The sequence below is a fragment of the Chenopodium quinoa genome, unplaced genomic scaffold (genome assembly GCF_001683475.1).
Source record: "Chenopodium quinoa cultivar QQ74 unplaced genomic scaffold, ASM168347v1, whole genome shotgun sequence".
Lineage (NCBI taxonomy): Eukaryota > Viridiplantae > Streptophyta > Magnoliopsida > Caryophyllales > Amaranthaceae > Chenopodium > Chenopodium quinoa.
This window is the reverse complement of record NW_018743262.1, coordinates 371,015-398,131: the sequence shown is the minus strand read 5'-3', so window position 1 is coordinate 398,131 and position 27,117 is coordinate 371,015. Positions and strand designations below refer to the sequence as shown.

General features: G+C 38.7%; 1 protein-coding gene across 6 annotated transcripts; it reads left to right on the top strand.

The window, feature by feature from the left end:
• The first annotated feature begins 387 nt into the window (after window positions 1–387).
• LOC110735288 (probable serine/threonine-protein kinase SIS8) lies at window positions 388–26,292 on the top strand. Of its 6 annotated transcripts, XM_021915465.1 has the most exons (14): window positions 389–574; window positions 951–1,471; window positions 6,611–7,048; window positions 7,769–7,872; window positions 9,163–10,484; window positions 10,575–10,615; window positions 12,197–12,265; window positions 13,185–13,285; window positions 13,939–14,017; window positions 14,106–14,204; window positions 14,308–14,376; window positions 24,220–24,269; window positions 24,554–24,730; window positions 25,837–25,971. In XM_021915465.1, the coding sequence occupies exons 2-14, from the start codon at window positions 959–961 to the stop codon at window positions 25,946–25,948; spliced, it is 3,174 nt and encodes a 1,057-aa protein (XP_021771157.1). In that variant the 5' UTR covers window positions 389–574; window positions 951–958; the 3' UTR covers window positions 25,949–25,971. The 6 variants fall into 6 exon arrangements, 5 of the variants coding, with proteins under 5 accessions (XP_021771159.1, XP_021771160.1, XP_021771157.1 ...); XM_021915467.1 differs by having other exon boundaries at window positions 388–1,471; window positions 9,163–10,466; XM_021915466.1 differs by having other exon boundaries at window positions 390–1,471; window positions 25,837–26,292.
• Window positions 26,293–27,117: the final 825 nt, after the last annotated feature.

Below are 27,117 nucleotides of genomic sequence, written 5' to 3'. Positions count from 1 at the left end.
AAGTTGATGATTATATATTCCTTTTAATGGCCCCCCCCCCCCTCATCCTTGGAAGTTTGCCAATTTCCAGTCTATAAATTCATACTTGTAATAAATAAAAAGTAAAGTACAAAAGCTCACCCAATTAAACTTTTCTTTATAATTACTTTTCTGCTCAGTTTTGGTAGGCAGAATCAACCAATTAAAAACTTCTCCCACCTTATTTAACCGCCTTTTTATTTTCTCACATTAATCAATTTTATGGGTCACTGAAAATTAAAAGTAACAATTTATACTACGTATTTAATAAAATAAAACATTTACTGTATAATAATCCTTTGAACTTGGTGTGCCTACAACAGTGGGTCCCTTCCATCCCACTTGTTCGTCTTGAATTTATGTCACCTTCTCCTTTAGCCATTATCAAAGACTAGTCCTTCAAATTATTTTTTTTTCCCTTTTTTTGTTTTTCTCTTCTCTGTTCATTAGAGTATTGTTCTTCATCTTTCTCTTCTCGAAGTTCTCAAATTATAACGGAAAATCCAAATTGCTTGAGTATAAATTTCAATAAACTTGAAGCCGATTTCATCGAAAGGTAATATAAAGGGTACTTCATTAACAAGTTTCATAGTAATTATATATTTATTTGCTGAATTTGAAGTCAACAAATTTGCTTACTGTTGTGGGTTTTGTAAATTGTGAGGAAAAGGGTTTGATTGAATCAAGATTTTGGCATCTGAAAATTTGATTTTTGAGGAAGAAAAAATAAAGTTCTTAGATTCATGGAGTGGTATATAGTTTTTCCTTATTTTTGCGGTATATTGGAGTGATTATTGGGTGTATCTTCTTAATCTTTAAATAGAGTTTGAATCAGTGTATTTTCTGGGGTTGTTGATGCTTGGTCAAAGACAATGGAGGTGTATATGGCCAGATTTCTATATCTTTAGTAATAATACGTTTTGCTGCTCTAGAAAATACTATGAAGAATCTGTTGAAGAAGCTGAATATTGTGCCAAATCAAAGTGACGACATAGAAGGCTCTAAAAATAATAGTAATAGTACTAATTTGTCGAAATCGAGTAAGTTGAATGCTGGACCATCTCCTCATTCACAGGCACACCAACTGTTTGAGCATAATAAACCCTTTACTACTTTGGCTGGATGGTTTCATACAGTTACTAATAGGAAGGGTGGTAGTTCCCCGTCTTCGTCAAATGCTAAGGCACATGATAATATAGAGGAGCAACAACACTTAGAATCTGCCAGCAGTTGTGGTTTGAGTATTGGTTCTGATGTGGTTGCAAGGCGTGACTCGGAGTCTAGTAATGCGAAGGATCCTGACATTGAGGAAGAGTATCAAATTCAATTAGCTATGGAGATGAGTGCTAGGGAAGATCCTGAGGCTGTTCAGATTGAAGCAGTGAAGCAAATTAGTTTAGGCTCTTTTACACCAGAGAATACTCCTGCAGAAGTTGTTGCATATAGGTACTGGGTAAGTTTCCAGGCTTCTGTGATTATCTTGAACTACGACTCACTGATTTGCTTGTTTAGTGTGTGTATGATGAGGTTTTGAAGTTTGCCTTTATGAAAAAGATTATTTGCTCCTTGATGAAATGACAAATTTATTATTGGAAGTGATGCTGTGTTAATCCCGGATGAAATGTGGTATATTGTGTTTTCTCCTTGCATGATTTTAGCACTGTTTGATTATGTGGTAATTTGTTTTAACGGCTATTTCACTAAATGCCACTGAGTAATTTCGAAATTCACCAAATGCCATCGAACTTTTCCAAATTCACCAAACGCCACCGAGTTTTAACAAAATTCACCAAATGCCATTTCCGTTAGTTGACCGTCAATGTCCGTTAGTTAGACCCCACCACTTGCCACGTGTCACCTTATGATTGGTCCGTTTTAAAAAAATATATATATTTTTAATAAAACTAAAAAAATAACAAAAATAAAAATTAAAAACTTTTAAAAAAAGTAAAAAAAAAATTAAAATAAATAAAAATTACAAAAAAAAAATAAAAAAAAATTAAGAGGTGGCAGCCACCACCTCCTCCGTGATTGCCCACCCCAAAACCCTAGCCACCACCACCTCCTCCATGACTACCCACCCCAAAACCCTAGCCACCACCACCCCTGCCGCCAGGGCTAGCACCGGAAGGCGCGTTGGCCTCCGGCGACCCCTCCCCTTCCCCTCCCCTAACCCGTTGCAACCCCTTAACCCGCAAAACCCCACCCCCCTTCCTCCACCACCCCGAAATACAGTGGGGACTGGGGATTCGCCGGTGGGTCGCGACAGGAAAGGGGAGGGGGCTGCGACGGGGGGAGGCGAAGGGGAGGGGGCTGTGACGGGAAAGGGGAGGGGAAGGGAGGGAGCTGCGACGGGGAGAGGGGAAGGGGAGGGGGGCTGTGACGGGAAAGGGGAGGGGGATGCGACGGGAAAGGGGAGAGGAAGGGGCTGCGATGGGTTAGGGGAGGGGGTTGCGACGGGATAAGGCTAGGGGAAGGGTCGCCGGCGCGCCTGCCGGTTCTAGCCCCGGCGGCAAAAGGGTGCGGTGGCGGCTTCGTGGGCTGGCCGGTGGCGGGCTGGTGGTGGCAACAAATTTTTTTTTTTTTATAATTTATTAATTTTTTAAAGTATTTTACTATTTTTAATTTTTTTTAAATTTTTTTAACTTTTTTTTATAATTTTTGTTTAATTACTTTTTTTTTTTAAAAATGGACCAATTAGAAAGTGACACGTGGCAAGTGATGGGGTCCACTAACGGTCAACTAACGGTTGTCAGTCATTAATGGCATTTGGTGAATTTTGTTAAAACTCGGTGGCATTTGGTGAATTTGGAAAAGTTCGATGGCATTTGGTGAATTTCGAAATTACTCAGTGGCATTTGATGAAATAGCCGTTGTTTTAATGATTTTGACGGATTTATAATTTTTTTATTTATGTCTACAAACTATTTTTGTGCATCATGCTGTTTGATTGATTTTGTATCGTCTTTATGCTGAACTAGCAGATTTCTTGTCTAGAAGCTTAATTGAATGGTCATTACATTGGCCGGTGTTTAAGCTATTATGAACTATTTAAAAAAATTTATTTTTAATAATGATGGTACACTACAATATCATTCGGGAGGAGTCCTAAAGAACAACCTAAGAAGAACAGTGCATGTATCATTCTATAAGATGAACGTATCTGGAAACATTGTTGTTGAACCTTAACACATCGAAGCAAGAAAAACTAGAAGTTCACTGATGGTCTGTAGGCTTACAACTCTTATCTCATCCTAAAAGATGGACTTCTTATCACAAGTGTAGTGTTATTGTAATCTTTGTATTTTCTTCTCTCACTTAAGGCCTTAAGGGCTTCAACCACTTCATTGAATAAGGTGAAAAAAGATATGACTTGACATAATTCCCTTATGGGGCTCAAAACCCTAACCTATGGTTTTAGCTGTGATCAAAACCCTAACCTACGGTTTTAGCTGTGATCATGGGCACGAACATGATTCATTGATTTTGGGACCGTGTCACATGTTTTGTGACTTTGAATTAGATTTCAAAGTACTTTTAGGATTTTTATAGTAGTGGCATGCTGTTAAAAAAAATAAATTAAAGTAGCATAGTTGACATGAGGAGCCATTGGTAGGGAGGCATATCAGCAATTTTTAAGTGAAACACTAGATGTAATTTTCAATGTAGCATTGGAAAGTTTGATCAGACGAGATTATGGGTTTTTGAAACACCCCTTGTCGATATGGATAATTTCATTTCGATCAATTGAATTTTTTTTAAAATGCAGCCCCATTGAAACGATGCAATCATGTTTTTGCACCATGCCCTCACTGCCTAGACCGAACGTTAATGAGAATGATATCTCATCATACGCTTTTAAATCCATCGGGCACTATAACTTCATCGTATCCTATCATGGAGATTCTCTCCCTTATTTTCTTTCATGCACTTAGGAACCCAAATTCTTCATATCATTTTGAACTCCTTCCATCTAAGTCGTCTTCAATCTCTAATGACTTCTAAAATCCTTACGAAAGGATATTTTATTAGTCCTTCTCCAAAGTCCAAACCTTCAATAGGATTACCACCTGAATAAACTACTTTATTTAGTTTCATTCATCTCAATGTCTTCTATGCTTCTACTTTAGTTGTTCGTATATATTTGCAGTTTACTTCATGGTCTTCAATTGAAATGACTCTTTGCATCCTATGATCTTTATTCTTGCTCCACTTCACTTACAAAGGTCCTTATTTAACATTTTTCTATCCTATAAATAGCCAAAATTAGAATCTACTTTGTTGTAAACCTCTCATCCACCATCACACCCTTCTGTTTACTTGTCGAAGCACTTCACTTACATGTCATTCTTCCATTTTCCCTAAGCCAAATAACTATCTCATTACTTTTAAGTCCTTATTTCATCAGCACCAATGTTTTCCTTATTACCTCTCCTAGAACATCAGCCACTCTAAATTAACTTCTCTTCACCTTGAACTCAGGGCTTGTTTAGTTCACTTATTTTTGCTTATCTGTCTAGTCTAGTCTAATCTGATCTAATATGATTGTCTAATTTAACTAAACTTTGACCTTATGTGTAGTGTGTACGATAATCTATACAGAAAAAATATACCAAGTGGGGTCTTGTTAGATTCGTAATAATGTGTATTTTATTGATATGTAATTTTTATAATTTTTTTCATTACATAAATGAAGATATTTAGCGATAAGAAACCGCATATAAAACGATGATTTGATGTTAACTTATTTTTTTTGAATTAAGTTGAATTAAACAAGGCCTAAGTATGGTCCACCTTTACCTTTTATTAAGCTACACCATCTTATTGTTGATTCACCTTGAACTTTCTTCCATCTTAAACCTGTGTTGATATGAAAATCAAAGACTAAGATTCTATCTTGAGTAGCAAAACTCCCAGAAATAACCTCACATCAGCAACACTCCCAGAAATAACCTTACATTAGAATTCTTACTAGGAAAAAGTCTACTTGGATTTCATTTGCTCCACTTTGAAAAATTCTGTGCACTCTCCCTTATGCCTGGGTGGGTATAGGTATGACCCACCTTGCCCCATTTTATGAGAGTATGAGGGAGCCTTGTAAATCGAACTTGGCTAATGGCATGGTCCCAAAATACAGTTATAATTGCAATTGTGGGAGTGATCATAGTGTTGCGGGAATGGAAATGATGGTTGATCGCGGACTCTACCTTGGTTTTTGTGATACAAATTTGATTTTAAAGTATTAGGAATTTATCTTGATTTAACACTATTAGAATAGTTAGAGTAGATTATTAGAGGTTTACAACCATTATTGCGGGAGACATGGGGAATCTTTAACTATATCTTTTAATAGCAAATAATTATTTGACTGAAACATGGGATGTAACATTCAAAAGCCGGATGATGTAGAGTAGGGATGTAAAATGATTTTGGGTTTTAAATCCCTATACTGAATTGGATGATTTTTGATTTGGTCAACAAAAATCCTTTACAGTATGACCTAACTGAAAGGTTGTGGCTGTATTCTTGCACCATGGCTGATGGTTTTGTATGGTTATGTATATTGTTAAGTGATCATTGTAATGTAGTTATTGGTTTTTTCTAATTTCAGTTGGATGTCTGAAAGATAACTATGGAGTGCAGATTGCTCGTACTAGGGCAATATTATCACACAACAGTGATTTAAATAGTTATGATTGAATTTTAATTGTTGATAAAATCTCTGTTCAATACAAAAGTATTTATTTATTTATTTCTTTAGCAGTTACATGGGAATGAATTCCTTGAAAAGTATTCATGCATGCTTATTAACTTTATTTGTGGAAAGGATGTTGGACTATAATTTTATCAGTCAAATTGAGCTATCTCGGTTTCTCAGTTTTGTACTGACAAGCAATAATGACATGTATATAAAAGACATCAAGGGGCCAAGGGAGTGTTATTTTTCATAAGGGAGAGCTAGTAATAGACAGCCACCTTTTAAACTCTAATAAAAAGGATAGAATAACACGATACATCCAGCTTCATTCCTATCTATCTCTGTAGATTTCATAGCAGCTAACTAAATGGAAATAAATTCCTGGGAAGTGGTTGTGCATGCTTATTATTCTAGAAGGGATTTTGGTATTAAACTTCATCAGTTGCTAAGGGTTGTCTGGTTTTATAATTTTGAAGACAAGCAATAAAGACGTTTATTAAGAAGACATCAAGTGGGTGTTATTCTGTTACAAACGGAAGGCTAGGAAAAAACAACAACCCTTTAAACTCAATGAAAAAGAACAAAAAGACACTTAATAGTGTTAATACATCTGGATGCTATGGGGTAAAGTTAATTCTTGAAAGAATACAAAACAGTGAACACTATTTCAATGCCAGGATTACAATTTAAATTTGGATTCATTTAACATTTTGTGGTTGGCCATTTTTCGTTCCCAAGTGAATTACCAAAATAAATTTGGGTATATGTACTGCCATTATAGCAAATAACTCAATCTTTTACTAGAACAACTTGCTTTACTGTTGTGAGGTTGATGTATCTTCTTGTATTCCTTTCTAACCTGTCTCATATCTTAGATTTGTCCATGCCTGACAGAATTACAATGCTCTTAGCTATAATGACAAGATCTTGGATGGTTTCTACGACTTTTACGGTGTGATCACCGGCTGTGAGTCATCAAGGATGCCTACCCTTGTTGATCTTCAAGCAATACCAGTATCTGAAGGTATTAGTTGGGAAGCAATTTTGGTCAACAGGGCTGATGATGCTAATCTGCTTAAGCTTGAACAGAAGGCCCTTATTTTTGCTGCCAAGGCAAGGTCAGAACCTCTTCTTCTAGGTGATTCTGCACTAGTGCGACAACTTGCGACTATGGTATCTGACTACATGGGTGGACCCGTTGGGGAACCGGAAAACATGTTAAGAGCATGGAAAAGCCTTAGTTATAGTTTGAAGTCAACTCTTAGGAGCATGGTGTTGCCGCTAGGTTCTTTAACAATTGGACTGGCTCGTCATCGTGCTTTACTATTCAAGGTACTTACTTCAATCCTGGCTCTCTTCAATTCAAATTTGCCCCAAAATCAAGCCTAAGTCTAGCTTTATACTTGCAATTGAGGCATTAATTAAAAATTTAATTATGGCGATTGTAATCCAATATCCTGCAAAACTTGCCCATCAACAATTACGGCCTTATCTTGGAGTAACATGAATATCTTCATAGTTATCTAGTGTTGATCTTTCTTCCATCTTGCTGTTGAATTGGACCACCATGCTCTTACATCAACCTGAGAATATTGAACATACAATATCAAAATAAATATTACGAATTACATTCCTAATTAGATAGTAGTCTCTAGCATCATCTGGTGTTTGACTACTTGCAAAATTAATTTGTAGGGAGTCATTAATGCTTTCAAAAGCTTGTGGCTGTTGAATAAAAACTAGAGGCATTAGGAAGTTAGCCAAAAATTGAAGTTGAATAATTTTTATTTAGATCCCATACATTTTACTGCCAAAACATAGCAGTCATAGTCTCATAGAAAATCTATTTTAAGCCATCATAGAGAATCTATAGGGAATCGTTAATGCTTACGAACACATCAGGAAGACAGTCTAAATTAAATTAACTCTACTTCCTGAGTTGAGTCATAGAGATTTTTTTATTCCTTAATTTATTGATTGTTGTTTATTTTGTGTTGCAATTCCTCATTCTTATATCTTTGACACATCTTTTTGTTTAATCTATTTCTGAAGGTTTTAGCCGACAGTGTGGATATACCATGTCATTTAATGAAAGGCCAGTTATATACAGGCTTCGATGATGTTGCAGTGAGCTTTGTAAGGATTGATGATGGAAGGTAAGGACACTGTGTGTAAGTTTTTTGTACAATGAAAGTGTCCAGAAAGCTTGCTTTGTGGCTTTTGTTTGTTCTCTATAGTCCAATAAAGAAGTATTGAAATCTTAATGGAGGTGATGCTTTCCAATTTAAAGTCTGCATAGTTCTTTAATCAAAATTTATCAATGGCATATCATCCTCTGGTGTGGGATTTGGCTCTTTTGCAGTAGCTAACTCAAAGCAAACTTCATGCTTATGATTTGTTTGATTGCAATTGTCAGATTCTAGGAAATTATTGTCATTTTTGTTTTCACTACTTGATGGAGGTGATTTTAAAGGCTTAAAGAAATATACTACTCTGTAACTCTTGACATTTGGTGATTAGCTTTCTAACATTTAGGTTTTATAATTAACTTGCATAACTTTGGATCATTATTGGGCTGAAATAGGATTTGTTTCGGACTACTTTGGAGGTTGTAATTGAATAAAATATTTAGTGTATTATTTTATTGTATATTTTTCTTACTCTTATCTTCTATTTTTTTCTTGTGTCTTATTCGGTGCACGTTCTCGTATCTCATATGATTTCATAATGAATATTCTGGTGGTTGGTTTTTAATTTTCAGTTATTGTGATATCTGAAAATTGGGGAACAAAAATCCTTTTTTGGGTGGGGGTGAGGTGGATCAAAGTAGAGAAATTTGGGCTTTTTAGGATGTATGGTTTACATGCTCTGGTGAACCAAATGTAGCATCTAAGCTGGACTCTTTTTTTTTTTTTTTTTTTTTTAATTGATGGAGGGACTAAGGAGTTCTGGATTTTGGTACAATTCTTTTGGGATAAGTTTGTAATTGAGCATTTGCTTATTACCTTGGTGTCTTGTCCAGTTATATGGGGTCCTACTTTTCATGTTTAAAATTATGTAGGTTGCTCATTTTGTTTGGCATCTAAATGCTCTATGTTGCATATGGTTACTCTACAAAAGCACTGCCAATTTTCTCTATTCTCCATGCATTAGGATGGAATGTTGATGAGACTTTGGCTAGTCTCTAGTTTTCAATGGTAAATCAAAGCAAGTTATCCCTCTAGTGTAGATTTTTTTTTTTTTTTTTTTTTTTTTTTTTTGTTTTTGTTTTTATTTATTATTATTATTATTATTATTATTATTATTATTTTATATAAGAAATAGAGAAGTGAAGCTACAAAACTTTTGGTAATATTATTTTTCTTCCAGAAAATTCATCCTCTAAAATCCTGCTACTTAAAGGTTCACAAAACTTTAAGTAGTCTAACCTTTGATTTTAATTTCAGGGAATTCATTGTTGATCTAATGTCTGATCCAGGAACACTGATTCCATCCGATATGGCAGTTACCCATGTTGACTATGCGGATTCCCTTTCTTCTACTAGTCCCTTGTCTCGGGACATTGAGTCAAATATGGGCACTGGTAGCAGTGAGGCAGTGAGTTCATTTGATGAGCCATCAGATTGTGGTACACTAGATGAGAAGATTTACTTAAAGAAGCAGCCTGTTAATATAGAAGATTCCAGTTACAGACTTGCTTCCACAACTTCTGCTAACCTTCTCAGACCAGGATTTAGTGATGACGAAGCGCATACATCTACTAAGTTCAGTCCTAGTGAAGTCAAAAAGCTACCAACAGAGGCGGTTCCATCTAGAAGTCAATATCCTATTTCGCATGCAAGATCCCCTTCCTGGACAGAAGGAGTTAGTTCACCAGCGGCTCGAAAAATGAAGGTGAAGGATGTTTCACAATACATGATTGATGCTGCCAAAGAAAATCCCCAATTAGCTCAGAAACTCCATGATGTGTTGCTCGAAAGTGGAGTTGTCGCTCCTCCCAATTTGTTCACTGAAGTTTATTCAGATCATTCAGATGTATCAGTCACTTTTACTAAGACTGAAGGAGAAAGAAGGCAAGAAAATAAAAAGAGGCTGGAAAGCAGAAAGCCTAATAATCTGGATGATTCTGCTCAACCAAAATTCTTGCCTCCTTTGCCTCTCTATAAAGAGCCACCAAGGGCTACTCCTAGCCCGCAATTGGAAAGTTTAAAGCCCGTACAAGATACTGGGATTGACAACATAGTAGTAGATGCAGGCAAACGTAGCACAAATACTTTTGTAATGCAATCTGATGTGACTCCAATAAAATATGGGAAGAATGTTCCTGTTTCAGCAGCTGCAGCAGCAGCTGCTGCTGTTATTGCCTCATCCATGGTAGTTGCTGTGGCCAAATCGAGCCCTGATCCAAAGTTTGAATTCCCTGCCGCAGCTGCTGCAACTGCTACTGCTGCCGCTGTGGTAGCAACAACCGCTGCTGTTGGTAAGCAGTATGAACATATGGATGCTTCTCCTCGCTCTCCGGATGGAGATGTTGGTTTCTTCAATGAAATAGTTGGCTCAAGGATTGGGGAAGGAGATGATGCTTGTGAGGATCTGCGTGGTTCTGGCAAGGAGCGAGACACTTCTGCAGCAAATTCAGAGGACAGAACATCTGATAGGTCAGCAGGGGGAGATAGTGCAAGCAGTGTAAGATCTGAAATGCCAGATGATGTGTCAGATTGTGAGATTTCGTGGGATGAAATCACCTTGGGTGAGCGTATCGGACTTGGTACTAGACATTACACTTTGTTTTGCAGGAATTCTGTATTCACCTATTTTTAGTTAAATTCATATTCTCTTCTTTTCTTCGCACTTGTAGGGTCATATGGAGAAGTTTATCGCGGAGATTGGCGTGGAACTGTAAGTAATATATGCTGATTTTGACATCTGATTGCATCTATACTTGTGTATCAAGGATTCACATTACATACTTTTGTCTCAAGGAGTTCATTTATCCTTTGTTTTTTGCTTATTGTTGGTTGAAGTAAATTCTTCAACATTTGACCAGACAACCAACATCTAAAACGTACAAAGGCGTTAAATGTAATTGTTATTGTAAAGGATGGTGCCCATTGTGGTGCTTCAGGATAATTGAAAAAGCTGGGCTTGGGAAAGGACTTTCTGATTACTGTATCCTGCTCTAAAATATGTGAAATTTAAAAAAGATTGGGGTTCCAAATTACAGAATTGGCAATGGCACAGAAGAATAAAGATCTTTTCTGAATTAGAGATAAACTACAATACAGTGTCGTGGTCCTCCTTAGGGTGGGTCTTTTCTCTTAATATTTGGTGCATTTTAAAGTTTCCTGCGTATGTTTTGGAGGGAATAAGATGAGGAAGTTTCTTTGGAGGTAAGCCTGCCCAATATTTTTTGGGTTTTGTAAGACTACTGCAGCATATACAGATCAATCTTTATAATGTACAGGGTGTGAGTTTTTTGGGGTAGAGTATTTTTATCGGGCTTTCCTTTGGTGCCGCTTTAAGGAACATTTCGTCAGGTTTCCCCCGGTGATGCTTTGTATGGTTGACATGGCATTATATTGTAATAAGATCTCATAGAGGAGTTCACGTATCTGCTATGATTTCTACTACTTTACATTCCTTTTGATAAAAGGTTATTTATTGGAAAAAATAAAGTACATGCTTATCTCATGATAAAGAAGCACATTGGAAAAATGAAGATCGAGTCTATGTTCGGGAACTTCAAGTTTTAGTTATTACTTATCCTTTGAAATTAATTACCATATACCTTTAATGCTAAAAGTATAAGCTTCAATATAATCCTTAATATTATGGAGAAACAAGATGAGAATAAGTGGCAATTGGAACAGTGAAGCATGTGACTGATTGAAATAAAAATGAAGCAGTTTGAAATGATAAAGCTACCAAGTCAGCAAAGGTACATCTCAGTAAAGTGGCTGATTTGTACCCGGATATGAAGTAATGACAAACCCATGGATATTTTATTTTTGGCTTTAGTCTAGGCTCCCTTTGAAATTTGCATTTGTCTCCTGTATGACTGAGGTCATGGACAACTTATGGGCTTGTTAGTTATCTGTATAGCTTTCTTAGGAACTACATGGTTTTACCATACTCTTAATGTGTGGGTTTAACATGTGGATTTTTCTCATATTATTTGGTCAGTTACTTGATGAGCAGCTGTAGTCCTATAAACAACATCTTAGTGAAATAAGGCTGTTAATTACCTCCCCCTTTCCTGACATCTCCAGTGTTGAATGTCATTTTGATAAAGAAAGCTGTAATGACTTGAAGGAAATTTGCTGTTAAGTTTGTTGCTCTTCTTGCTGTGGCCTTTATCTTATCTGTTTCAAGATATTAATTGTCTTTATGTTTTGTCTGCATGGTTTATTTGGAATTTATAATTTTCCATCTTAATTTGTTGTAATCTTTTTTCATATATTCTCAATTTTTGAATGTCAGGAAGTAGCTGTTAAGAGGTTCTTAGACCAAGACATTTACGGGGAGTCTCTTGAAGAATTTAAAAGTGAGGTAAATATCCACCCCTCTCACGTTTTGAGTGCACTTGGCAGAGCAATCACAGTATCTTTATAGTTCAAAATGTTAAGACAAGATAGCAGTTACTCCCTCCGCCCCTATTTATAGTTCTCATTTGGACTGTGCACGTTTGCCGATGCAACACTTTGACCGTAAATATCATTAGTTGCTTATTAGTAAAAAAATATAACAATTGAATATCAATCATCTATTTATCGTAACGAATCAAATAAGACACAACATTACTATTTTATATCTTATATATTAAGAGTAATTAAAAAGATTCTCTCACATTATGAATAGTGTCAAAATTACAAATAGGAACTATAAAAAGGGGCAGAGGGAGTATTTGCTTTTACTTGTTATTGGTTAACATCAGATCAAAAGAAGGGGTCAATGTTGTCAGTTTTTACAACAGAGTAATACCGACGTTAACTGCTCTCATTGTGGAATTGTTTCAAGTATTTTGTGAATGCCATAATTTATACTACGCATTAAATTTTGTGGTCTCATTTTCTTGCAAAGAATGAAAATGTTAATCAATACAATATACCCAAGTTTCCTAGGGAACCTAATAGAACAATAATTCTGCTACATGTGCTGTATTTGGAATAGCAGTTGAATTTTAAATGAGCTTGAATATTATTGCATTTCTCACTAGATCTAGAAAATCATATTGGATGAAATTCAGGCTGCAAATTAAGATTTCTTTATGCATGCCCTTTAAGATGAGAACTTTACACTCACTATAGATTCGGATTGTTTAACATATATGATGAATTGTTCAAATTGTCAAGGGTAATGCTGCATACATTTAAGATAAATCCTACCTTGCCTCTGATGTAGGGTCATTTAATGATTTTTTTATTGGGTCTACATTGTCAGTGGATAATATACACCTTCTCATGACTAGGTTCGTATCATGAAAAGACTAAGACATCCAAATGTTGTTCTGTTCATGGGAGCTATTACTCGTCCACCAAATCTATCCATTGTTACAGAGTTCCTTCATAGGTATGCTCTCTTTCTATTGTGACCTTTAAAAGTGTAATTTTTTTCAACTCTGCACGAACCAAAATTTGGTATGCACGTACAAGCTTGGGATTCTTGAGCATATCACTTCAATATGACACGTGATAGGTACTCCCTAATAAAAAACTTGAAACTGTAAGCAATGAAATTTCATTCAATTGACATTATGGTGAAGAATTTCATGCTTTGGTTTAGGCAGAAAACTTACCTATTGCACCCTTGTTGTTTACTTGATGTGCTTCAGCATCATCTTTGACATCTTTGTGACCCATAACTTTTCTGAAATCATTCATATTCACTTGGTCGTCGTTTTTTGTAGTGATAAGCACTTGAATTTTCCATATATTGATAGTTGTAGGGCTTGTTGTTTTCCACGTTTTGTCACAAGACCTTAGTGGCACCTACTTGGTTTCCTAATATGTTTATGTATCATTCACAAGAAAGGTTTTAGGTGATGGGGGAGAAATCGAGTGTATGTTTAAGCCTTTAACTTGAAAAAAGGTAACTTCAATTTAGGATGTCTTTATAGTAGTATGGATCTTTATTTTTGGAAGGACTACCCTTTAATAAATAAATAATTCAAATATCAGAGATGTGGCTGTATACATGGTATAACACCTTTTTCTTTTTTGCAGGGGTAGTTTGTACAGATTACTTCACCGACCTAACAATCAATTAGATGAAAGGCGGCGTTTAAGGATGGCGTTTGACGCTGTAAGTGTCTTTCATTCGTCTAGTGTTTGTACAATTTAGTCAACCAATTGTAATACACTCAATGACAGTATTTAAAGTTCCATTTCAGGCAAGGGGTATGAATTATCTTCATACATGTTCACCCGTTATTGTTCATCGTGATTTGAAATCTCCAAATCTTCTTGTTGATAAGAATTGGGTGGTAAAGGTTGGGTCCACCTCTTTTGTGTTTTTATTTTGAATTGGGCTCTTATGGTTCGGTTCTCTATGTACGGATTTTCATCTAATGATTTAACACCTTTTTTTGTTAGGTCTGTGATTTTGGGTTATCTCGTATGAAGCACAACACATATCTCTCTTCTCGTTCAACTGCAGGAACGGTAAGTTATGATTCAGTTGTCATAGAGTTGGCATTTAATTCAGCAAAAGAAAATTTGACCTTCATTTGGATAGTTCACCCATTTTATGCGTTTGTTTTTCACATGCTTTCGAAATATGAATATTGATCTAAATCCTATAAGTAGAGTATCTTTAACTCATGTGTCTTTGAGAAATGATCGAATCTTGGAGGAACAAAATCTCCGTGAAGCTTAAATACAAGGGATCTGGAGCGTATTATCACATACAGATTATACTCCCTCTATTTCAAAAAGTTGTTATCACTTGGAATCTTGACACTATTCATAAGATGAAAGAATCTACATCCTCCGTTTTTTTAATAGTTCCAACACACTTTTTCACACTATTTAAGAAAAGTGGGGTTCACATTTGGAGTATAATTTAGTGGGCCATGTGCTTTATATAAGAGAAATAGTACAACTTTGTCCAAAAAAAACTTTTCATTTATAGTGTGTTGCAAGTATTTGGACATTTCTATTTTAGGGAAGTGTTGTAAGTATTAAAAAACGGAGGAAGTATTAAATTACTCTTAATATATGAAATATTACATAGTTATGTTGGGTATTGTTTGATTCGTCTCAATGAGTAGTTTATTAAAATCATTTCTCATATATTTTAATATCATGCAATTAAAAAATATTCATGGTCAAAATGATGTGTTTGACAATTGTGTACAGTCAATGTGAGAAGATCATTTTGAAATGGAGGGATTAATCAAAAGACCGTAAACTACCCTTCTACCTCCGCAAATAGTTAGATTATTTTTCCTAAATTACTAAGATTAAAGGGTGAATGTAGATTTTGGCCTCACTAAGAAAATTGAAATTCACAAAAAGTCGGAATTTTATAACCACAAAGCTTGAAATAGGGGCTTGTTTTGGTATTTTTCAGGAAAGGGGACACAATCAAATGCCTTATTCCCTTTCATATTATAAATCAATTTAGTCATTGCTCTACACTTTCCTTTACATGCATCAAGGCTAATTGCACCCCTAAAAAAAATTCCCAGCAACGTTACTATGTTAATAGAGAAGCCAAGATCGTACCATATGAATGTCTATAGCTACAACCTAACAAGTGACTAAATACGAATGGTAAATCAACTAATTAAATCTTATTTCATAGGTTCAATATGAATGTAGGACATATCAATAACAATAATGATGATCATACTATCTAGAATTTTAAAACTTTCTCAACTCAATGTTTCATTTAGAACAAAAGTTTACTAGGCTTTTCAAAATTTATGCTAGGAATTAACCCAAAACAGGAAATAGAAAAACAGGGGATTGATCAGAAAATTAAGTACGGGAAGGATATTTGTATTGATGATCAAGGTAATCAAACAATACAATCACTCTTCATTCGAGAGGAAGAGTAGCTCTCCAAAACTAAGCAAAAGCTTAACACTATTTTTCAGCATATCCTCCCTCTCAAGCTAACCTCCTATTAATACCACTAATCATAGCAAAACTGGGAAGAGAATTACAAAACTGCCCTCAAGGCTAACAAACTCATAACATAATTATTCCAGCTCATTCTTCACTTAGATGCTCCAGCTGACTTAGTTCTCTTGCGGGAGTAAGTGTAATGGATCACAGGCTGGGCTGCACATTGGGCTGATTCCTTGCAATACCTCCTTCCCAAAGATTCACCTTGTCCTCAAGGTGGAAGTGAGGAAATCTGTGGTCTATGTCAGAAAAACATTCCCAGGTGGCTTCCCAATCTGGCAACCCTTTCCACTTCAGCAAAACTTCAGTGGCAGTCTGGTTGGTGCGAACCCCAAGCACCGCCTCTGGCTCAGTGTCAAGTATCAGCTCAGAGGTAAGCTGCTGAGGCAGAGGAGCAGCCTGCTGTCCTGTTCCCAGGGCTTGCTTGAGCTGAGAGATGTGAAAAACTGGATGGACACGTGCTGTAGGAGGAAGTTCCAACTTATAAGCAACCTCCCCAATCCTTTGCATCACAGGGTAAGGACCATAGTACCGAGGGGAAAGTGTCTCATACCTTCTCCTGGCCAAAGTTTGTTGCCTGTATGGCCTGAGCTTCACTTATACCAAATCACCAACCTGAAAGGTGCCTTCCCTTCTACCCTTATCCTCCTGTTGCTTCATATACACCTGAGCTTTTGTGAGATGAAACTTAAGTTCATCTAGAATAGCATCCCTCTCCAACTGATCTTCAGGGAAGGAACATTAGTGCTACCAGAAATGAATCGCACTAATTGAGGTGGGTCTCTGCCGTAGACTGCCTTGAAAGGAGAGCATTTAGTAGCTGTGTGATAGGCGGTATTGTAACAATACTCTGCCCAAGGTAACCAGGTTGCCCATGATCTAGGCTTGCCATTAACGAAGCAACGCAAATAAGACTCCACACCCTTATTTACCACCTCGGTCTGCCCATCAGACTGCGGATGGTATGAAGTACTTCTTTTTAGATGTGTACCTTGGAGCCTAAATAATTCTGACCAAAAGACACTCAGGAAAATCTTGTCCCTGTCAGAGACAATTGAAGAAGGAATTCCATGCAGTCGGACTATCTCCTTAGAGAAGCTTTGAGCCACAGATTGAGCAGTGAATGGGTGTTTCAGGGGTATAAAATGACCATATTTGGACAGCCTGTCTACAACCACGAGGATAGAATCCCAACCCAAAGATTTGGGTAATCCCTCTATGAAGTCCATGGAGATGTCCTCCCAAACCTTGTCCGGAATCGGCAAAGGTTGGAGTAATCCGAGGGGAGAGAGAGTAGAAGCCTTGTTTTGTTGGCAAACATGGCAGCCTTTAACATAATTAGTGACATCCTTCCTCATACCTTCCCAATACCATTCACTTGCCAATCGTTGATACGTTTTCAGATCACCAGCATGTCATGATACTCCTTAAGAAAAAGAGTAATGAGCCTAGAATTCTTGGGAACAACCACTTTGCCCTTATACTTCAAAATCCCACTCTCTAGGGTGAGCCATTTAGGAACCACTTCACCATTTTGCAACTGAGAAATCAGCTTTTGTAGGGCCTGATCCATGACTATGAATTCCTGAACCACTTCCCAACTTAGACCACAGGTTGTGGTTAAGAAGGAACACTCTGGTGAGAATTGCTGAGATAGAGCATCTGCTACCTTGTTACAAGGCCCTGGCTTGTAGTGATCTCAAATGTGTACCCCAACAATTTACTCACCCATTTTTGATATGCTTGCCCTACTTCCCTTTGTTCCAACAAAAACTTCAAGCTCTTCTGATCGGTTCGAACTACAAATTGTCTACCCAAGAGATAATGCCTCCACTTCTCAATAGCAAACACAATGGCCATCAACTCTTTTTCGTAAATGGGCTTCGACCTAGCTCGCATTCCCAAGACTTTGCTAAAGTAAGCAATGGGGTGGGCATCCTGAAGTAATACGACCCCTAGTCCATGGCCAGAAGCATCTGTCTCCACAATGAATGGCCGAGAGAAATCTGGCATAGCTAGGATGGGGGCTCGAGTCATGGCTGCCTTCAAAGATTCAAACGCAATTGTTGCTTCTTCCGTCCACCCCCAACACTCCTTCCGGTCAGTCAAGGGCCTCGCAATCAAGGCATAATTCTGGATAAAATTCCTATAGTACCCCGTGAGTCCTAAAAAACCACGTAGCTCCTTGAGACTAAGAGGGACAGGCCACTCTAGCATAGCTTGTACCTTAGTGGCGTCAACTTCCACCCCGGCTGCTGAAATTACATGTCCCAAGTAGGCAACACGTTCTTTCCCTATCTCACATTTTTTAAAGTTAGCATAAAGTTGGTTTGAAGCCAAGGTGACCAACACTTGCTGCAAATGAACCTGATGCTTTGTAAACCAGAATGTCGTCGAAGAAAACCAATACAAACTTCCTAAGGAACGGTCTAAAAACTTCGTTCATCACTGGAAGGTGGCAGGAGCGTTTGTGAGGCCGAATGGCATCACTAAAAACTCATAGTGCCCTTCGTGGGTTCTAAAAGCAGTTTTATGAACATCCGCTTCCTTAACCCGAATCTGATGGTATCCTGATTTGAGGCCCAATTTCGTGAACACCTTTGCCCCAAACAATTCATCCAGCAGTTCATCAATTACGGGGATGGGAAATTTATCAGGAACAGTTTCTTTATTTAATGCACGGTAATCCACACATAAACGCCACGAACCGTCTTTCTTTTTAACTAAAAGGACAGGATTCGAAAAGGCACTAGTGGATATTTGAATGATACCTTCTTGTAGCATATCTCTCACCAATTTCTCAATTTCGTCCTTGGGGGTATCTATACGGTCGAACACTCACCGGGTTGGCACCATTCTTCAATGTGATAGAGTGATCAATCTGCCGTTGAGGAGGCAATCCCTCAGGCATGTGAAAAACCCCTTAGTATTGAGTGATCCAAGGCCTGAGAGCTGCTGGTAATTGTGGTTCCTCTTCTACAGAATTTCCAAGGTGGTTCAGCTCTACCAGTACACCATGACAAGCCTTCTGGATCGTCTTCACCATGGCCTTGAGCGTAATGCAAGTGCGCCCCAGCTGTGGATCACCTCGTAAAATCACCAACTCACCACCTGCCTGAAATCGGAGTGTTTGCGTTTTCCAGTTTGAAGAAATTGTTCCCAATTTCTCGAGGGACCCCCAAAATGACGTCCGAATTGCCTAAGGGAAGGATGAGAAAATCTTCCACTATTGTAACTCCTTGCAGCTCAAATAGTACTCCTTCACACACTCCATCACCTTGCACCGCCGCTCTAGTTCCCAAAGTAACCCCAAAACTCTTGGATTCAGTTACGGGAAGATTCAAGTGAGCCGCTGCCACCGTTGAAATAAAGTTGTGGGTCGCCCCCGGGTCTACCATCACAATCACCTTACCCCCATTGATCCTGCCTTCCATGCGCATGGTTTTAGGGCTAGTAATGCCCATGACAGAACAAAGAGAAACTCCCGGTGGTGGCTCAATTCGTGGGAAAAAAGGTGGCGGTAGGGGTGGTTTAATTTCTGCGGCCGAGAGCTCTCCAGCTTCCTCGGCTTTGCCCACATCGTCATCAACCATGAGCAAAACACTAAGCTCACGACGGCTGCAACGGTGATTGACTGCCACTTGTCATCGCAACGGAAACAAAGCCTTTGCTCCCTTTTTTGCTGCACCTCCTCCGTCACGCGTCTTATGCCGCCGGTGGTTTTATGGGTGGATGAGGGGAGAGAATGGTCGAGTTGTGGTGATTTGGGTTTGTGTTTAGATTCGTGTTTAGGTTCGGGTTATTTGGGTTAGTATTTTGCGGGTTGGGTTTGGTAGTCGGGTATGGGGTGTGCCAAGTGGGTAGGCTGCCAGTGGGCTTGTGTTTTGGGCTGAGTTTTAACTTCTCTTCAATCTTTATAGAAAGCTCCATGGCCTGGTCCAATGTAACCGGATCTAGGATCCGAACTTCGACCCGGATTTCTTCGCGTAGACCATTCAAATACTGACCCTTAGCTATTTCCTTTGGCACCCCCTCAATTGGAGCAAGCAACTCGATGAAGCGGCGCCAATAATCCTCCACCGTGCCCGTTTGCTGGTGAGCTAACCACTGCTCGTGGAGGGTGCCGGTGGTTCGAAATCGCCAGAGAACCAGCTTTTTCATGGCTTCCCAAGTCAACACGGGTTGGCGCCTGTGCTCCCATTGATACTAGAGCAAGGCGTCACCCTCTAACGCGACGATCGCCGCCTACGACCTTAGCTGACACGCTGACAACCGGTAAAAATGGAAGAATCTCTCCGCGTGAAGAATCCATCCATCTGGGTTAGTTCCATCGAACAGGGGAAAATCGAGCTTTCTCAATCGCTAATTCGCCTAGCCACCATCTCCTCCGCCATCTCTCGGCGCCAGTTGCGGTTGTGATCTAACAAACGGATTATCCCATTAATATGGAGAACCGTTAGCAGCGGCAGAGCGAGTCTTCTCCGGCGCAGCTCCGAGCTAAGCAGAGAGATCCGTCTTGAATGCTGCCAATGCTGAAGTGATCTCGTGGGCTACCCGGTTCGAGACCTCAGCGATCTCCTGTTCCAGCAAATCCAACCGTTGAGCGTGGGTAAGTCGGGCCATCTCACTCCGGCAGGACTGAGGTTGCTCATCTTTCAGGAAGTCCGGATGGGATATCCAATTTTTTGGGCACAATTATAAGTCCCATCGTCCAAAGGTTCGGTGGTGGTCTAAAAAATCGCGGCTCCATTATCTCCTCCCAGGACTTACAAGAAATGCGAGGAAGAGCGTATTTCTTTCCAAATAGAGCTGGATCTTTATTGTACTGGCAAAGAAACCGGTTGTGTACTAAGGTGGGCGAGGAAATTAAGTAATATTTCTCCTTCCATTCGGTCCACCTTGAGTGCTTGTTTTCAAAGTGTACCATGCCCCAAATCCGACCCCGGTTCATGTAGTGCATGTGAGAAAAGGCCTCGAAGGTAGGCTCAAGGTCTTGGAACTAACAGGCAGAAATATAACTTAATATATTTATCCATGAGTTGGGGGGTGAGTTGCCCGTTGCCTAACTCATACCCCTTCAAAATTTTCTTTATTCCCTTGTGTAGGGGGAAGCGGAGGCCGACTCTAATAACGGCCTCATAGCAGCCGAAGTAATTGTCGGCGTTCTCAATGTTATTCTCCCAGGCAACGACAGGCGGCACCTCTATATGCCAGCTATCTCCTATAGGATGCTTGTCCTTAAAAGCTTGGAAGCTGCAAGGTAGCAATGTCCCTAAGGGACATACCCGCCTGTGTAGGGTTGGTCACAAACAGTCCCCTAGCCGGCTGCTGATAGTTAGCCGCAACATCCTCATGGTCAGAGCTAAAAGCCTATGACCTAGATCTTTTGGCGGCCTCTTCGCCGCCTATCTCCTCTTCGGAATCGTTACTGGAGGCTCCGCCTCCTAACTCTCTTAAGATCCCATCACTGGGAGTGGATGGGACACCGCCTAGAGAGGATCCTTTTTGCTCATTGGATCCCTCATGCTCCCCATTCGTGGTAACCTGGACTTCCCGAGCACGCCGTCTCCTTGGCTTGGTAGCCGTTTGTTTTACTCTGGCCATCGTGTCCTGCATAGACACAGAGACGGAGGGATTCGGAGCTGAGCAAGGCAGGTCCAAATGTCCAGAAAAAGCACTCTCGGCTCTAGACTTAGCCGTACCAGGAGACCGGTAAAATGGGACACAGAGCACTCTCTCTAGAAATGTTCTCTCTTTCTCTCTTTAGATTTGCAAAAGGGTTAAAGATGGGGAGAGAAGGGGGGGGGGTTAAAACCTATTTATAGAGAGGTAAAATGGGGGCATTCCCGTCATACCTCAGAAGGGGGAAGGGTGACGTGTGCCTGTGAAGGGCAAATGTTTAGGGTAAAAATACCCTAGACACATGGCCCAATTAGAGAGGGACATGTGTCGTAGGTCCAATATGGGCCACTCACTCACTAGCTGACACGTGTCAACCTCAGATATCAGCTAGAATTGCGACCTTCAAGGCCCAATTCTCGAGAAAGCCGCAAAACGGAAAACTAATGAGCACGTATTCCCATGACCCTATAAATAGGGAGATTTCCCCCATTTTGGGGACAACTACATTCATTTATTACAACCCTACATTCTCTCTCATTAGAGAAAACACCTGATCTCGGAACCCGAGAAGATCTCACTTTACTTTTCCGCACTATTTACATTCCCGTGCACGTTCTAACTTGATCGTCGGAGGCGGAGCTTCAACCACCCGGAGTCTTCGTGTTTTGTAGGTACGGACCGCGTCGGATCAATCTTCGAGCTGTAACTCTCCCGAGGGACAAAAACACCCAAAACAGCCACCATCATCCCACTTTTTGGTGAGGCGGCGACCACCAATAAGAAGACTGTCACCATTATCCCCCTTTTTATATATCTTTCTTTTCACTCTTCTTCAAATCTTTTCTTCTAGTGGGCAAGGGAAGGGTTCCGTGGGGTTATGGGTGGGTTGAAGTAGGGTTACAAGTGGGTTGGATTGTGGTTTTGTGGGGTTATGGGCAGTGGTTGGGTGAATTTCGTGGAGGTCGATGGTGGTGGTTCGTGGATTTTTGGAGTTTAGGTGGGTTATGTAGTTGGGTGGTGGGATGGTGTTGGTGAGGTCGGTGCTGGTTAGGGTGGGACAGGAGGATGGAGGTAGATGTATGGCATTGGCTAATGAAAGGTAATTCAAGTACCTAGAGGGGGGGTGGGAGTCAACCTAGTATTCTTTGGGGGAATGGGGAAGGTAAAGGAAACGACCTAAATGTCATTAAAAACATCAGCCTACCCTTCTCTGGATACCCTGAACCAAACACTCTCTAAGAAATGATCTTAAACTACTCTTGTAATTAAGAATAAGCAAAATAAGCAAGCGATGAAGCTGAAACTCGTAATGAAAGCCTTCTCAAGTTGGTTCTAGAAACCTAGAAAAACTATGACTTTGATCAATTTACTTAATTGATGATTCACTTTAACATGATGCATTTATGTATCTGAATTTATTACTTTAATTTGTAAATTAACCATGCCCAAAAATGTAAATATTAATTAAATGATTAATCTTTAATTGACACTTCGATTTTGTATCATTCTCACCTTCTTTGAAAGGAATTGCTGCTTGAATTTACCTATTCTCAACAGCAAGAAACGATCAAAACCTCAATACGTTGAACCACGATTCATGAACCCCCAAAAAGGATCAAAAATTGGAGGATTAAAATTACAATTTTAAATCACAATTTTACCTTCACAACCACTAACAATATCATTCTTGACAAGTTGTCAATCCCAAAAGTATTGATCAACTAATCAGGTGTAGGGTCGAATATAGAATCGAAATCATTGACAAACATTTGTTTTTTGATGACCTAAGGTTTACTGGCTACTTAAATCCGTTTTAATATTTGAAACATGTTGATCAATTTACACCACATCTAATTTATCTACCACCATATATAGGAAGACATGAATTTTCCTATTTGATTTCCTCCTCTTGAGCATTCGCACTAATTTGAACCACAGCTAAATTTTCTGAATCGCAAGTATCTCGTACAAAAATAGTTGAATTATCATAACTAGGATAATCTCCATCTTTGTAGAACGATATACTGGCTGTCATTCACATACATTCTTATTATGATCTTTGAGTAGCTAATGTCCTCTTTAAACCATTGCAGCCATTGAACTTGAGTCATTTATTTTGAACTAGTGCATTGGAAAGAATAGTGACCAAATCCTTGACAAAAATGAGTACCTATTAATCTTGAGTACAGTACCCTGACTTGCAAAGGTGCAAGCAACGTATTTTAGGCAAATTGGAAAAGTCACGAATGTATGAATAATAGGCTCCTGAAATTTCTCCTGAAGTCTGCTTGATTTGGCACGAATGCAATTCTAGGGGAAATCAATTAATACTTCAAATACGATTGGTGCAATCCCATTGGGCAAGTTGCCTGATCAGGCGCGAACTTCTGGTATCATTCCAGGTGAAAGTCAAAGTGCTGTATCTAGTTATGGTTACAGTTCAGATGTTGGCTGACTGATTCCATTCAGGTAATCGTGTATGTTAGTTTTTAGGCTTACCTCCTAAGTGCTGCACTTGCCTATACCCAATATTCTTTGGAAGTTGCATTGTTCTTGGGCAAAACACATGTGAAATGACCTGGCCAGTACCCTTGTTTATTGGACCTGCCAATGTATATTATCATTCAATAATTCTCACCGTGGTCATTCTCTTTCATATGTTTGCTGTTTTTGTCATGCATTCGGTACATCACTCACACATTTCTTGTGAACTTGGTGTGCAAAGAATTGAAATGTATTTGCTTGCTGCAGGCTGAATGGATGGCTCCAGAAGTGCTTCGAAATGAACCGTCGGATGAAAAGTATGTCCTGTGTCTTAAAAATGTTTGAAAACGTTTTATATGCACCTTTAGTTTAGCACATTGTTTTTATCTATGCCAGTCTCAATTCTTAATTTTCTAATCTGTTGATAATTGTGTTACTCTTTCTCACTTGGAACTTTTGAGAAAATAATATGCGTAATTTTATATATTTCATGTTCCCTAATATATTTCATTTTCCTCTTAACATTGACAAATTTCTTGTGGGTATAGTACTTATAAAGTAATAAGATTTAATCCATCATCTAATGACTTAATACTTGTAGGTGCGATGTATATAGCTTTGGAGTTATACTTTGGGAGCTTTGCACTCTCCAGCAGCCATGGGGAGGCATGAATCCTATGCAGGTGGTTGGTGCAGTTGGCTTTCAGCATCGGCGTTTGGACATTCCAGATGATATTGATCCCACAATTGCTGATATCATTTGTAAATGTTGGCAAACGTGAGTACATGATTGCAATTATTTTGCTTTTACTGAAGCATTCTTCATTTATATTTTTTTTTGCTTATCTTTGATTTAGTTGCTACATATTCTGGTTGCGTTATTCCAAAGATCCAATTACCACGATTATTTGATTGCACTTGATTACTTGATTAGCTGTCTTTCATTTGCTTACGTGTGTCAAAATGTTTACAGAATTTCAATATAGATAAAAGCTGACTAAATTTCCTCTCGTGTTTATTGAAAAACCTTATACTGCATCCCTAGCTCCCTGGAAATATGTTTGAACAAAAACGTAATACTGAATCTTCGAAAATTAGTCCGTATTTTCTATTATATTTATTTAGATTACCTGCAGTAGATGCTCCACACTAAACTGAGGGACTTCGATTCATGATTTGTTGTTTAAAAAATGTTTAATCTAAAGAGTTATTTACATGGTGGTGGTACTGATATTAGCTTTGATGTTTTTGAAATGATAGGGCCCTGGCTAGGAGTGTGTAGGAGCTATAACATTTAGAAATGGAGGTTGATATTAGTGTCTTAGAATAAGATTTTGCATCTTTAAACCCGATAAGACCTGTGAAAAGGAAAAAATAAAAAGGAAAATATTTTTAGTTGACCATAGAATATGAGCCTATTTGAAATGAGCTGAGTTGGACCCTGTTTGGTAGATCTTTTTTGTATCATTTTTCATTCACATCTCCTGTGTTCAAGGTTCATTGATTTTGCTTCAGCTCTAATACTTTGTTAATTGCCCCTTGAAGCGTTTTAAGTTATATACAAACTTTTTGAGTCCCTTTTCTGTTAAGCCTTGGTGAAGTTGGATAGTGGTATAAAAGAATTTTTGTTTGTTCATGGCATGGATTTTCCCCTGGAATTATTTATGAACTAAAACATAATTTACTTAGGATAAGCTTGAGTGTGTTATCCTTTAATAATGATTAATGACAGTTGAAGTTGATCTGTGGAAGCTCTTCCATAAAAGAAAGAAATGGTTTAACATGAACTACTCCGGCTGAAATTCACTTCCAGTTATGCCATTAGATTTTATATCCTATTTCTTATGCTATACGAACTAATTTCATGTGAACTTAATATTCCAGAGATCCAAAATTGCGACCTACTTTTACCGACATCATGGCTGCATTGAAGCCGCTACAGAAGCCTATAGGTCCACAGTTGCCAAGACCGAGTTCGTCAAGAAGTGGTGAATAGGAGAAATAGTGATCATGGATCAGCAATGGCTTTTCACTCATGAAATTGCTCTTTCTGATGGAATAGAGTGTGGCAAAATAGCATGTTGCCTAAAGTTTGAGGCAAATTCCTAGGAATCTAGGAAAAAAAATTGTACAAATGAGACTGGATCAAGATCCTGAATGATATATACCCCAAACTTTAGATAAATATGATTCTTTGAAAGTTGTTTTCTCATGTGATCCTGATTACTGTTGTGATTCTCTCTCTCTCTCGGTAAAAAGTTCTTCAATATTATTGTAATCATTGAATTGATTTTGATAATTTTTTAAGGGTTGATATTAATGATTTGCAAATTGGGATGATTTTTGAGGGCCTAAAATAAATTTTTTAGTTACTATACTAGATTAAATTGCAGATGTTTAGGTAGACCCAAATCCAGCCAGGTCCCTGCACAAAATGACGTCATGTTTAGGATGTTTTGTCAATTAACAAATTTTTTTTATTTGTTTTTTGACAAAGAGAATTAAAAAAACAATAAAGAAACTAAAAAACAAAACAAAGTAAAGTCCTACGCCGAGCCGCTCCCGCCAAAGCATGAGCTTCAAAAACTGACGATCTAGGCACCTTGCGAATAAGACAAGTAACAAAGGAGTCAAGGAGCACTCGAATATCTTGCAAAATCCAAACCACAGTAATATCCATAGGACCCACACCAAGAAGCAGCCGAGGAATACTCTGGCAGTCGGTAAGAATAGACACGCTAGAAAATCCCTGTCTACAAGCATGTTTCAGAGCAAAGAAACAAGCCAATTACTCAGCATGAAGAGGCGAACTAGCCATACAAGCACGCTCTCCCCCACCTAAAGACTGAGTAGAAGAGGAATTCCAAAAACACCAACCAGCACCAGCATTATGATTTCCTTGATCCCAGGCACCATCAAAGGACAAAGAGACAAGACAGTCATCCTTTAGACTACCCCGAAGGACATAAACCAAAGGTGAGTAGGAAAAACCCGGTGGAGGGCCCGATAAGGGAGAAGAAACTACACGAGCCGCTGCACTTCTATCACTCCAACTAGAGGCCAACTCAAGAATAGAATGAGGAGAATACACCTCTGGCCTAAAACGCACACTATTCCTAGTCAACCAGATAGCCCAACATAACCCAAAGACTCAATCCAGACCGA

Bases quoted from the DNA above. Each gene is read 5' to 3' on its own strand.
- LOC110735288 (XM_021915466.1), top strand. From the start codon at position 959: ATGAAGAATCTGTTGAAGAAGCTGAATATTGTGCCAAATCAAAGTGAC. The intron at 1,472-6,610 runs GTAAGTTTCCAG...CATGCCTGACAG, and splicing joins TTGTTGCATATAGGTACTGG to AATTACAATGCTCTTAGCTA. The intron at 10,616-12,196 runs GTAAGTAATATA...TTTGAATGTCAG, and splicing joins GCGGAGATTGGCGTGGAACT to GAAGTAGCTGTTAAGAGGTT.